This window comes from Notolepis coatsorum, assembly GCF_963971535.1.
Source record: "Notolepis coatsorum genome assembly, chromosome: 4".
NCBI lineage: Eukaryota > Metazoa > Chordata > Actinopteri > Aulopiformes > Paralepididae > Notolepis > Notolepis coatsorum.
Window position 1 is genome coordinate 61,190,096 of NC_140168.1, and position 15,294 is coordinate 61,205,389.

The 15,294-nt window shown below is 43.4% G+C and overlaps 1 protein-coding gene across 3 annotated transcripts in view; it reads right to left on the reverse strand.

The window, feature by feature from the left end:
* Nucleotides 1–15,294, reverse strand: part of LOC311227444 (retinoic acid receptor beta-like) — a gene marked incomplete at its 5' end in the record, with an annotated part of 381,325 nt that overhangs the window by 56,414 nt on the left and 309,617 nt on the right. For all 3 annotated transcript variants that reach the window (XM_084313090.1, XM_084313091.1, XM_084313089.1), the window contains one exon: nt 2,798–2,958. In XM_084313090.1, coding sequence (XP_084169216.1) covers nt 2,798–2,958 — 161 coding nt within the window. The remainder of the gene's footprint in view (nt 1–2,797; nt 2,959–15,294) is intronic.

The following is a 15,294-nucleotide window of genomic DNA, read 5'->3' on the forward strand; positions in this document are numbered from 1 at the left end:
GCCCTGTTGACCACAGGCTATTTGTCAGCCTATACAGAACCATGCATGGATTAGCATCCACTGGCCTGTCTGGCTGTTCATGGGCTGCTAGTTTAGCACAGGGCCTTGAGGGGGAGGCTTGGGGGCTTGGAGGGGTGTTTCCAGGTCTAAATCAACCTTGACGCCAGGCTGAAAGATGACAGGACCAGGAAATAAAGCCCTCAACAGTGACAGCCATTTTACAATGCTAAGCCGTAGCCCCTACTGCGGTCGTGCATCGACGCATGCAGCCCCCCCCCCCCCCCCCCACACCACCCCCCGCCACACACACACACTTCTTTCCACGCCTCTTCTGATGTACAGATAACGACACACGTTGGATTAGCCACATTTATTCCACTTTTCACAAATGTCAGGAGCGGAGGAGCAGCCTACGGTTGCTGCCTCTCAGAACAAGACTGATTGGCCTCGCTGTCGTCTCCAGCGAGCATGCCTGAGCTTAAGAGACGCCCCACCCGCCTCCGCCCGCCTCCCGCTGAGGGCTTGACATTTTGGCAAAGTCATCCCGTTTCTCATAACTATTTTTTTTATATTCTCATCTTGTCTTAAAAAACTGCACGCTTGTTTTGGGGATGGGACATTTTTACTTCAGAAAAGTCAAAAGGGTGGGGGGGGGGGGGGGGGGGGGAGAAATAAAAAAAGAACTAGGACATATTTTAATAATTTAATAAACATAAATAAATAATAAAATAAAATAAATAAGAACACTGTTTAATGAAGCTAGAAAATTACCAAGAAAATGTACTGTTTACTGTTTCGCAGGGCCTATGGTACAATTTAGTTCACAGTACATATATTTAATGTACTACACAAAGAAGTATCTTCTATAGGCTTATGACAAAAGATACAGAATAATTATATCCATTTTTAAACTATTATTCATTCCTCAGAGAATGACACAGTAACCTCTTAAGCCCTAGCCATATTTTTAGAAAATCTGAAAATCATACCCAAATAAATGGAAGATTGCTCCACTTCTACAAGACCATTTGCACGTTCTTTGTATCTAGGGACATATATGGACATCAGGGAGTGTATTCCCAGTGTCGGAAATATTGTGTCTGTTACTATGCTTGAGTAAATTGTAATGAACCAAAAGAGAATATCAATTATTATTATAGCTTTTTTTTTTATTTATCTTTGACAGTGAATGACACCATGCTGACAATGACCAAAAGCAAAGAGATGCCACTGAGCTCATTCAGCTACTTCTTGAGAACAAGTATAGTAAAAGGCTAAGCAAATGAACAAAGGGCAGATCATTTAAAGGGGTTTTTGTAGATAGAATTTTGCCATCCGGACACATATAAATACTGTATATACAATATGAAATATGAATATAGAATATAACATGCCAGGCCTATAATTGGCTCTATTATGGTTGTGTAATACCTCTTTTAAAAAACACAGATCTCCTCTTTCGAATGCCAGTGTTAAATCTGGATGTAGTACCACCAGGCGCCCAGTAGAGGGCAGCAAATACCGTGAATGAAATCTACTGTAACTGTAAGTACAGTTACTTTCGGATAATGGCGATAGTTGCATCAAATGTTACCGGATTGAGTCGCAGTTTTTTCTCAGACGTTCACAGAAAGTTAAAGAAACAATATACGTTGTATTTTATGGCAATAACGTTGAGTTTTGTTCGGCCCGTGAGATATAAACATGACATTCCAATCAATGCTTGTAAGAAAAAACGTACTTCCTTTGTCGGCGGCTGGTGTGAGCTGGGTAGTGTCGTTTTATGAAATGTATACGTCCATCGAAAGCCCTGGGTCTACTCTTTCTTTTGACTACAACAATTTCATGAGTGCTTCCTGTTCTCGTGTATAAATCCTCAGATTTCCGATGCAATGCACAGAGCTCATATTTCGCTAATAACAATTAAAATCATTGCTAAACAAAGGTAGTGCTGGAAGTATATTTTGACAGGGTTAGGGGGTCTTTACTCTTGGCTACATTTAAAAAAGAAACACAACATCACTTAATACGGACTGTATTGATCTATTTGTCCAACGTTAAATAAATCTCAACCCGGTACCGATCGGGCTTAACAGGTAAAGTTAGCGGGCGAAACACCCCTGGACGCCACTCGCTAGCTTAGAGTCTATGACGCATGTCTTCTCACACCGTTTCGATCACACTTAACGTCCCGATCAATGTGCTATTGAGAGCAGGGAAGAGGAAGTGTCTGGGAGGACTGGTCAGGGACAGTAAGTTCTGTCCAGCGGAGAGCCTCTCCGGCTACATTAGAGTACAGTACGTGACATTGATTATCATTATGGGACTCTCCGGGTCACGGGTCCTGTCTGGAAGAGGGGGTGAAGCAAGAGAACGAACGCTGCGCCAACAGCAACAGGAGACAAAGCGACGATGTGATTCTGTATCCGTTTATGAGAGCTGTGTGAAAGTGTGTGAAATAAAATAATTAAAGGGGCATGTCGCCCATTTTAAGAGTTAAAATATTCGGTGCCCCAGGACAGCTCAGTCAGTATTATGTGAAAACATGCACCATTCCACCACAGATTCCCATTCAGACCTTCTAGCAATGCTAAGAATATAAACCTCATTTTGGTGTAAGAGCTCACACAAACATATGGCCTCATAAAATCAGAGCTCCATTTGTTGTCTATGGTACTTCTATTTTTAAATACACTGGTACTTCTTTCTTCTTCTCTTAATTTTTTTTTTATTAATATTTTTTAAATACCATGGTACTTATTTTAAAACACATGGTTATTTTTGGGTACCAACTCACCGTGGTGTACTTGCCGAGTTGACAGAGGGAGGGAAAGGTCTCCTGGTGGGCCTTGCGGATCTTCTCGATGATGGTCTCCAGCTCAGCCGTCAGCTCGTAGCTCTCCGTCATCTCTGGCTTTGGGCTCTCTTTCTTCTTCTTATTCCGGTCATTTCGAACAGCTGAGGGGGTTGAGGGAGAAGGAGAAGAAGGAGGGGGGAAAAAAAGCAACGGAAGGAGGATTAGGATTAGTGTCACAACAGTGTCAACCGCTACCGAAGTTTGGATCCGTCGTGTGTGTGTGGGGGGGGGGGGGGACGGGACGGGACGGACGAGTGCGTGATGAGGGAGTGACCGCGACGGACCTCGTATCTTCAGCATTTCATTCTTCCTCCTTATTTTCCTATTGACTCCCGGAGTATGTTTGAAATAATGGGTTTGAGTGGCTTTCACTGCTCTGGATCATGAAACCTACACTCACAGTACATACATCACACCTCCTGGCAGGGTAATATGACAAAAATATCACATATGCAGTGGTACAGGGCGACAGTGGCTCAGGAGGTAGAGCATAATCGTCTATCATCTGGTAATCAGAAGGTTCCCGGTTCGATTCCTGTCAAAGTGTCCTTGAGTAAGGCACTAATCCCTAACTGCTTCCAATGAGCAGGTTGGCACCTTGCATGGTTGCCTCCGCCATCGGTGTATGAACGTGTGAGTCAACAGGTGAAGCTGAGGCATAATAACTAATAATAATAATAATTTACCAGTCCATTTACCGCTTAACACAATGGCCGCCAACGACGAGTCAATTCGTTATAGCCCGCCAATCGAATTCTGCCAACAACGAGTATACTCGTTATTGGATCGTTATTGCTTATATTAGCTATTTCCATTCATAATTCATCCTGCTGTGCTGTGGAAATGTGTGGCACTCTGTCTGAGATCGCAACGTCCGATACCGCCGCCTAACGCCTTGCGGCCGCTATTGCACTCCATTTGAAACGATGTGGCTTCTTGTCTGGGCCGAGCTGTGGCGTGTGGGCGGGGTCTAAATAATCCGGCAAGACAAGCGCTTATAACACATGCATCGACGAGGGTCCGCCCCCCCCGGGTTCATGTTCAATGCTGGATAACGTTGGATACATGATTGCGACCAGTATTTGGAATGGTGATCAGATAATTGTATTATTCTTTTTGCAGTACATCATAGACAAGGTAAGGACTATATGTTATCAATCTTGCGTTGATCCGATAATTATTTCCCCGCGATCGGGGCGTGTGTGTGTGGTGTGTGTGTGTAACGTATCCCGTTGGTAGCGATCAAAGTACAGAGGGGCGCCCCGTCCCCCCCCTTTTTATGCATGCATGATGAAACATAATACTGATAATCTAGCGTTGATTTCAGATTGATTGTTGATCCAAGCGAGGAATGGCAACGTGTTTAGTGAATTGCACTAAAACGCTGTTTAGCAGCGTTTCCCGGGATTACACAGAACTACCCTAAAACTATACTCATATTCTTGACTATGTCATTAGATCCATAGCTATAATATTTAATATAGTTTCAGCACTACAAACACCGGCATATACCCCCATTTCATTACAGCTCTGGCACAAACGGCCATACGGCCACAGCGACCTCCGGCGGTCAATGAGTTAATAGTAGGGATGCTCGATATTGGCTTTTTTACCGATACCGATATTCCGATATTGTCCAACTCCAATTTCCGATACCGATACCGATACCGATATCAACCGATACCGATATATGCAGGGTTTCCCCCCCAAAAAACGGAATAATTTCAGGTAACTAATAATTTCACTGGATGCATTCAAAAGGCTTTCTAAATGTAAGCATTATCTGTGCAAAATATGATCATTAAAAAAGTAAAAATGAACATTTTAAACCAACATGCATACTTTTGACAATAAATAAAATAAGAATTGGTTCTTACTTGCTTGCCTGGGTAAATAAAGGTTAAATAAATGTTAAAAAAAAAAAAAAAAAAAATTGTTATTGTTTTTTTTTTTTTTTTTTTGATACCGATATTTTCCGATATCACATTTTACTGCCGATATCGGCCGATAATATCGGTCGGCCGATAATATCGGACATCCCTAGTTAATAGGCCATTTGCAAGCTATGATAACGCATTGATTATGTAGGCCTACTGTATGTTGTTGCTGTTGTACCAGTAGGCTACAGAATTTAACAGCCAATATGAAGAAGGTTCTCCCAAAATACTACCAACATATCAGTTTAGACCAATGCTACACCCCATTCAGACTGCTATAAACTCCTCCCCCAACCCTTTTGGGATAGGGTTGAAAAAATTGTTGAAAAACATCAACAATGCACCATGCATCTGTATTCAATACTGCTTTGTCTGTATGTGTGTCAACAACGTCGTTGTCAGGCTGTTGCTCTGACACTTTGGGCATGTGCTCTAATGCCTTCCATAATTTTTCGATCTGCTCATTGATGGATCAATGTAGCTGCAGCCTATTTATTTGACATAGTCATTAGGTACCCATTGTACTTTTTCTGATTAGAACGCGTTGTCATCTGACATCAAGGCCTGCTGAGTGATTAGACAAAAACAAGGTTGCTACTTAATTTTTGTAGCCTACTGTAGCGCACGTTACACACACACACACACACACACACACACACACACACACACACACACACACACACACACACAAAAAGCGCACTCAGGCAGCGGAGAGGGCGCACACGTTCAAGTGTTATAGCCTATCTCAAGCTGTGTGAATAGCGAACAAAAGAAGGTTGTTTCCCAGTCTTTGAATAAGGATAGATTTTACTGACAGGATGACATGTTGCAACACGGAGAGACCTAGATTACAGTAATGGCCCTATAGCCTAGATCTCTAAAGAATGGTGAGCTAACAAAGTATTTATACAGAGTAGACAAAACAAGTGGATATCGATGTACAGAATAGGAATTATAGATATGATGTACGGAGATATCTGGATAATGACGTACTTATGAGACAGCTGTGTGTGTACAAGTTGAGTAGAGAGAGAGCGAGAGGGGGTAGTGTGTGTAGAAAATTGTGTATGCAATTGTGCATGTATGTGTAATGTGTGTCTGATAGGGGTGTAATGGTATGTGTATTCGTCCCACAACGTCACAGTACGGACGTGACGGTACGGTACGTGCAGCCATACGAAGAATACGTCTGAATCAGTCCGTTTTGATCCACACTCCAATCCAGAAGGTGGCGATAAAGCACCTAAACGCTATTTGCCAACCGTCATTAAGGAACAAGAACACACCAAAACAAGATGACGCGGATGCCTTCATACTGACTATGGCGAGTGCAAATGAGACATGCCTGCTACTTTCAGATTTAACTCTGCCAATGGAAATAGGAAATTTGGGCCGATCCATAGATGTATGACTTGGCCATAACAAGGTCAAAAAACAAGATGAAAAAAAAAACACGAATAATAATAATTTATATTCTCTTTTGGTTCATTGCAATTTACTCAAGCATAGTAACAGACACAATATTTCTGACACTGGGAATACATTCCCTGAGGTCCATATATGTAATATATATATGTATATAAGAACATGCAAATGGACCTTGTAGAAGTGGAGCAATCTTTGGAATTTGGACATTGTATACATATATTGTATACACAATTGTATATTACTGCATATTATTGGTTTCCCCTGGCAATTCAAATGCCTCATGTGTCCCTGTAGTTGCCTATAGACAGCCCAACGTCAATTAATATAGCAAAGTCCAACACAACTGTAGTAGCCTGAAGTCCATAACCATAGTGATAGAATAATGTAGTAGTAGGCTACAGAGCCTGATCACCATGGAGATACAACTGTGTCATATCTATATTGATCACCACAAAGTCCATAACAACTGAAGCTTTAGATTATATCTCCCCCAGATAGGAGAACACAAGGGGGAGATAGAGAGAGGGGAAGGGGCACACACACACACACACACACACACACACACACACACACACACACACACACACACACACACACACACACACACACACACACACACACACACACACACACACACACACACACACACACACACAAACATACACACAGAGGGAGGGAGAGAGATACATTTAGGTTTACTGTACAAAAGTATATTAGTGTTGTGTAGTAAAAGACGGACATACACACTTGGTTCAGTTGCAAAAACCCACAGAGCTTTATTAGCCTCCACGCCCACAATCATCTCAAATGTCCTACGGAATGCAATGCATATAGCAGCCCCTACTGATGATGTGTGGTGAACTTAGGGCTGTCTTAAATACTTCGAAGCTTCGTTCGATGGGCATGGGATTCGAATATGAAAATAAAATTATATTATTAAAAAAAGAAGAAAAAAATCTGATGCAGATTTGGTGCAAAATCAACTCTGCCTCTCTTTGTTAACTACAACACGCAATGCTGTTTGTTATTTAAGATGAGGTCGGACTCGGCACTGACAAGATTTGTGTTCATTGTGCTGCTTTTATAAAGCCTCAAATGATGGCTTACAGTATTTCATGAAAGCAAAGTGTTTTGTTTGTCTAAGATTTAAAAAGGTTTAAACTTTACAGCACTGACAAAGTTGAACAAAGTGCTGTACAAGTCCCACAACATAAAAAAAATATATCTCGAAGCTTCGAATTAAAACCGAATCTTGGCCCTGAAGCTTCGAATTCCAAAAAAATAATCGAAGGTCAGCCCGTGAACTATAAGCATATAGCAGCCCCTACTGATGTGTGGTGACCTATAAGCATAACCTACTGATGATGTTTATTGTTTATTGTTTAAAAGGATCCCCATTAGCTGTCACCTAAGTGGCGAGCTAGTCTTCCATGGGGTCCACACAGAAAGACAACAGAAAACACAAAACATAACAACATGAGATACATATGACAATCACAATTAACAATGATAATCTAAAAACAGTAAAACATTGTAGACATCATTATCAACATCAGAATATTTTGCTCACATATTTAAGTAGTGCATTCTCAGGTGGTATTTGAAAGACACTTTATTATTCAATTTACTTATGTTCAGTGGGCAGTTATTCCAATGATTGATGGCACGATAAACAACAGTCCTCTTTAAAGCATTTGATGTGTGGTGACCTATAAGCATAACCTACTGATGATGTGCGGTGACTGGTGACCTATAAGCATAACCTACTGATGATGTGTGGTGACCTAAGCAGCCCCTACTGATGACGTGTGGTGACCTATAAGCAGCCCCTACGTTATCAAACCCTGTGACGCTCCTGTAACACAATGCTTCTGTAATCGGACTCTGTGCGGCAGTTCGGTTCTGTTTGACTGTTTTGAAGTTGTCAGCCTCCTTTAGGAAAGCCGGTGGGCCACGTTACCGGACATCGGGTGTTTTCACAAAGCAGACAAATGCAACTCATCTTTGAATGTCCTGTCCTACTTTTATTCCTACTTGTGTTATTATAAAAATGTTCTGCTTCACATTACTTCCACCTAGCTTTCCACACACACGATGCAGAGCGCCCGGAGACACAGGTGCAGAGCCCGGATACACAGGTGCAGAGCCCGGACACACAGGTGCAGAGCCCGGACACACAGGTGCAGAGCCCGGACACATAGGTGCAGAGCCCGGACACACAGGTGCAGAGCCAGACAGGTGCAGAGCCAGACAGGTGCAGAGCCCGGACGCGTGTAGCTTATTCCCAGCGGAAGAGTGCGTTGCGTGCTTCCGCATTTTCCCTGATTGGCTGCGACGCCCATGTGACCGCGGCAGCGCGAGAGAGCGGCAGTGCGGAAATAGGCTGTCTATTGCCATTCTCTAAGACAAACTCTAACCTTAACCAGCTCCTTAACAGCGCCTAAACTTAACCCTTCTAACCTTAACCAACTCCGAAACAATGCCTAACCTTAACCTTAACCATAACCAACTCCGAAAGAATATTGCCATTCTCTAAGACAAACTCTAACCTTAACCAGCTCCTTAACAGCGCCTAAACTTAACCCTTCTAACCTTAACCAACTCCGAAACAATGCCTAACCTTAACCATAACCAACTCCGAAACAATGCTTAAAGTTAACATGCCTAAACTTAACCGGCGAAAGAATGCACGTTAAAAAAAATAAAATTGAAGGGAATCGAACTTGTCACCAACGGACCGCAGGATCCACAGCACGGCGGCATACCAGTTGAGCTAAGCATCGAATAAAAAACATCAGGGATTACGGCTACATAATGCCGCAAGCTCTGCCGCTCCGCTCTGCCGCGCTGCGTGTCGCAGCCAATCGCGGAAAACGCGGAAGCACTCGGCAGCACTCTTCCGCTGGGAATAAAGAATAGGCAGCCCGGACACACAGGTGCAGAGCCAGACAGGTGCAGAGCCCGGACACACAGGTGCAGAGCCCGGACACACAGGTGCAGAGCCCGGACACACAGGTGCAGAGGATTTCTGTAACTGTACCAGAATACAGTAATTTTTTTTCTTTTTTTTTTAAATACATAATGCTCATTACTGCATTCTGTTACTCCCCAAGCCTGTATATATTGTAACGACCACAGACGCCTAGACTCGCTAGCCCTTGGCTAATGGGTCGGACCCTTTAGTTGACTGGTTAGTGCTGTCACCTGTGGTCTGGGCGATCCGGGTTCGATTCCTGGATGCCCCCTGAATTCGTTACTATATATATATAATATAATGCAACCCATTCCCTATCCAACTCCAACCCACACAGACCAAGACTAAAAATCTAAACAAAGTGTTATTTTGCCTCACTGTTTGAAGGCATTACAGATTCTGCCTTTAACAGCATTATACCAAACAGAACACTATGTACAATTGGTGAGATGTACTTTGAGGCCCCAGAGGAGGGTATGTGTGTGTGTGTGTGTGTGTGTGTGTGTGTGTTTGTGTGTGTGTGTGTGTGTGTGTGTGTGTGTGTGTGTGTGTGTGTGTGTGTGTGTGTGTGTGTGTGTGTGTGTGTGTGTGCGTGTGTGTATGTGTGCGTGCGTGTGTGTGAAGATAAATGATGGATTTCCTCGTCAGTTTCGTCAGCTCCTGTCAGCTTAGTGTCATTATTACATACTGTCAGTTAAAAAGCCAGCCTTCACAATGCTAGCGTGCAATTTCACCTGCCATTATCTGTGAACGATGACAGACCTTCATCTGCCGGCTGGTGCTGCCTCACTGGCTCCACTCGAGACAGACGGCTCTAACAGCTCCAGAGACGTCCTGTTCCGTCAACAACGTCATCACCGAGACACGCGTGCATGTTGTGTGGGTGTGACCATTATGCATGTTTTCAGATTCATCAATTTTCTATTTTCAATTTCGAGCTCAGGATTTGATTAGATTTTCGATTCTTTATGCGTTACAAACAATAGAACCTGTTCATGCTATTTCACTTGATTAGAGATTGGAGGAGGAGCTTTAGACGTCTTCAGATAGTTATTATGTAAGAGAAAAGCATATATACCATGTACCCCATACGCCCCTACCCACAACTTATCTTGTGACCAGACCCCCAGACCCCAGGCTGAGAACCACTGGTCTAGACGATAGACTGGGGGAGGATGATGCAAATCCCTCACATAAGCTGGCAGGGGCTAACCTAGACACACCTATACATACTGTATTTCTTGGAACTGGAAGAACATACTGTACGTGTATATTCAACTGTATGACAGTCTTCTGTCATGTGTTAGCCATAAACAATGTCTCTTGTTCAGTCCTCATGAATGTGTTATGAGTTAACAAGAGTTCAAGTACAGTGTTAAGGCACATATTCTCCTACATTCTGGGATCTGTGTGGAGATGCTAGCCTAGAGAAGCCGCCTTGTGACCTTAAGTTTACCGGGTTGAAACTCTGGATTGACAGGGTAACTTTAGGCGGGGGGGGAGTACGTGAGAATCGCTTGTCCTTCTGCCAGCTACTACCGTCGATGGGCCCTTGAGCAAAGCACTTAACCTCCAACTGCACCAATGGAGCCAACAGTACAAGGCTGCGGTTGTACTGAGGAGCTCCAGGTGAGAGAGAGGGAGAGAGAGAGAGAGAGAGAGAGAGAGAGAGAGAGAGAGAGAGGAGAGATAGAGAGAGAGAGAGAGTGAGAGAGAGAGAGAGTGAGAGAGAGAGAGAGAGAGAGAGAGAGAGAGAGAGAGAGAGAGAGAGAGAGAGAGAGAGAGAGAGAGAGAGAGACCTTGCCACCCCCAGGCCTTGCTGTAAATAATAATAATAGAGTGTGCTCCTTGTCAACGTGCCTGGATGATTCAGATTTTTGGAACCCTCGCCCTCATTCTTACTGACCAATGAGAGTCCTTTCTCAGCACAACCCACACCGTACCTCACACTAGCTCCGGATAGTTAGCCACAAACCAATGCAAGGTCAATGGGGTCATTGTGTGCACTGTGGAGTAGATCAGTGAGCCTCTGTCAGCTTGTATAGACCGGAGCTCGACCCCAATGACTTTGCGTTGTTTTGCAGGTGAGAAAGAATTCTACCAATCGACAGCATCATTGCTACGTAAGAAAGAGGGCTAGGGTTCTGTGGAACAATCCCTTTGTCGGTTCCAAGACAATCTCACACCTTGGGACGGCCAAGGACCCTAACCCCTTTTTTCCACCAAATTTGTTCTGGTTCTGGAACCGGTTCCGTTCAGGATCATTGGAACCTTGGTGCTATCTAGCGAACCAGCCCACGTTTTCACCAGTTTTGAGCCAAACCACTGTAATCAAATACATCGCTCAATGTATTTGCTGAAAGCACAAGGAACGTATACTTGTTTATGATAAAACTATTTGTCAATTCTAAGTGGCTCTCATAAATAAGGTGGCGTGTCTGAAGAAATGTTTTTCCTCTCACTCCGGTGGACGCAAATAGAGATGGGCAGTCTGGTAACGTTGTTAATTGACAATTGTCTTTGATAATTATTTGACAATTATGACTCATTGCTGTTCAAAATAGAAAATGTCCGTGTGGCTGAAGTGACTACGAGAGTAAATATTAACGTCAGACGCTATGCACTGAAATAACAAACTACCCACGGCTGCATTGGGCTGCATACAGTGCTGCTAACAGCCACAATGCGTTGGTTATGGATGTTGTCCTGTCTGAATATAAGTGGAGAGGTTGTTTAGCTTACCTACTTTGGGGAGGAGTTGCTTTTGCCTTCGGTAATATGGACCGGGGCGATTCCTACTGGCATACAGTATGTTGCATACGCCTTGAGGTGTGCAACTCCATGTTGAATCCATCTCTATCATAGAGAAATGTGCCCAAACAGCAGATTTAAAGGAACACGCCTTTGGGGAAATTTGCTTATTTGCCATCTACCCTGGAGTTAGACAAGCAGATGCATACCCTTTTCTTCTCTGTGCATGCATTAGGCTTAGGGAACAGCCGCACCGTTAGCCTAGCTTAGCGTCATTCACTGGAAGTAGGTGTGCCAGTGTAGCCTAGTTTCCAACAGTCACGAATACACTCCAAATACAACTCCAAACTTTCCTGTAAACATGTCGTGACCTGTGTATTTCCCACGTGCAGAAATAAAAAGAAATAATTAGACATTTTTGTTTTCTAAGCAGATATATACTCTGAATTTTCTTTTGCCAAACCACTGCTGCCTGGGTGCAGTGATTTCATCACCTCAAAAGCCCTGTTGCTTTTTGAAAAAAGTTGGCGTGTTCCTTTAAAGGATGCTGGAGTTGGGCTGGAGTTGGGCTGGAGTTGGGCGCCCTCGTGGCACACCATGTTAGTGCATGGCACACCTACGCGGCCGTCCCGGGTTCGCTTCCCGCTCCCGGTGACATTTGTTCCGCGCCTCCTCTCTCGTTCATCCTCTCCTCATCTGTCGGTCATGTCTGACCATGAAAAGCAATAAATGCTAAAAAATTTATCTTAAAAGAAATTTATGCTGGAGAATATTATGTGATTTAGTTTGTCTTGTCCACTGATCACTAATAGCCATTCCCCACACAAACTGACAGCTGCACCTTTGAATTTAAATGCAGTATACCCAAATGACAACGTTAAATTAACGTAGTATTCCTTTCTTGTTCGACAGTGAATAAAAACCACTGCACGCAATTTTTTCAGATGATTTCTGACTTGACTTCTCCATTCTCTCTCCAACCTGCAGAATGTGACACGCCCCACTCGGCAACATGTTTGGTTCCAGCTGCGAACCAACTTTTCCGGCTCCGAACAGAACCGGTTCCCCTGTTGGTGGAAAAGGTCTAACTGAGTACCGATCTACTATATAGTATAGACGTAGACCAGTAATTTAGGAAATTAAAGAAATTATATAATCCATTTCTTTCCATTAGAGCTATCTTGTTAACATTGTTCTATGTCTCAGAAATCTAGAAATCTTGCTTTGATTTCAGACATGTTACACATATATTATGTTATTCATATTGAGCTTTAGTGTTGGGTAATATCCTAGTTTAGCCTGGTATCTATCTAATATCCAACGCTGGTATTGGTGCATGCCTGTCCTATAGAAACAATAAAGATCACAGATAAGGACATTTGTCATTTAACTCACTTGTAAACCAAGACGTGAGAATATTCACCACTTATGGAGAACACTGAAGAAAGTAAGGACAGAGAGATACACCGTCTTACCAAGGTCAACGTGACTACTCGTCCCTTTGTCCTCTTCGCCAGATAATCGTTATATAACATGCCACTCTCACAATAACACGTCATGTCCCACGATGCTTAATATGCAGGATGGTGCTTCACCTGCTGATCTTTGGAAGCTTGGAACTAGGGACGCATGATATATCTGTGACCATATCGGTATCTGCCCATGACAGTGACTTTTTCATACATAGGTATCGGTCTGATGACCAAAACTGGGCAGATACATATCGGCAAACATATATCAGCTGGTGATAGTGATTTTCTTTATTGATTGCATCGATCCAATGAGCAAAATTGGGCCGATGTGAAAAATGGAAGATAATTTCTCTGTCTAGCTGCGGTTGTGTGTGTGTGTGTGTGTGTGTGTGTGTGTGTGTGTGTGTGTGTGTGTGTGTGTGTGTGTGTGTGTGTGTGTGTGTGTGTGTGTGTGTGTGTGTGTTGTCTGCATGTATGTATGTATGTATGTATGTATGTATGTAAACAATTTTATTATCCCTAGACATTTTGAAATTTTGAAATGTATTTATACAGATCATATCGACATCAGTAATATCGGTTATCGGCCATAACAGAAATGTCGGTTATCAGAATGTTCATATTGGTGCCTCCCTCGTTAGAACTCAAGCTGGAGATCATAAACTGAATTGCAGGCAGCGTTTGCACTGTAGCCTGTGACTGTATCATAGCACTGTAGCCTGTGACTGTATCATAGCACTGTAGCCTGTGACTGTATCATAGCACTGTAGCCTGTGACTGTATCACACAGCACTGTAGCCTGTGACTGTATCACACAGCACTGTAGCCTGTGACTGTATCATAGCACTGTAGCCTGTGACTGTATCATAGCACTGTAGCCTGTGACTGTATCATAGCACTGTAGCCTGTGACTGTATCATAGCACTGTAGCCTGTGACTGTATCATAGCACTGTAGCCTGCGACTGTATCACACAGCACTGTAGCCTGCGACTGTATCATAGCACTGTGGCCTGCGACTATATCATAGCACTGTAGCCTGCGACTATATCACACAGCACTGTAGCCTGCGACTGTATCATAGCACTGTGGCCTGCGACTATATCATAGCACTGTAGCCTGCGACTATATCACACAGCACTGTAGCCTGTGACTGTATCATAGCACTGTATCATACAGCACTGTAGCCTGTGACTGTATCACACAGCACTGTAGCCTGCGACTGTATCAGACAGGCTCACCACAAACTGATTCCCCCCCAAAGAATGTCCATATGAAACAATGGCATGGTGTTCTGTGACCGAAAATGTCACAGGTTCGATCCCCTGCAACAGCCAACGTGTCCATCCCAAAGAGTTCTGTTATATAGGATACATCCCTATTGAAGTGTCCTTGAGCAAGACACTGAACCCCCTACCTGCTCCGGGGGGCATTGTCGACATGCCTGGTTAAATAAAGATCAAATGCAATAAATACATGTGGTGAGTGAATCTGGACATTAGAAGCACCTGTGCTGAGAATGAGATCCCTCTGGAGAAATGCTTTCATGTACTGATGTGCAGATCTTTTTTTATTCCTGATTATGTGCGTGATATGGCACTTGAGTGCTCTAATAGTAATCATCGTCATCATCATCATCATAATCCCTGCACAGAGCGGACCGGCTATGCTAAACACAGAAGAGTAAAGAACTTGACAAGCTTGACAACATTCTAAATGGGCCAAGGTTTATTTCCAGTGTTTGCCAAGATGAGTAGCTGACAGGAAATACACTTTGGGCTCAAGCTGTTCCCCTGGCAAGCTGTGAAGCAGACACGTGTAAATAATCCAGGAAGCAGGGGAGATGACCGCTAATAACTAATAAAGTAAATACGTGG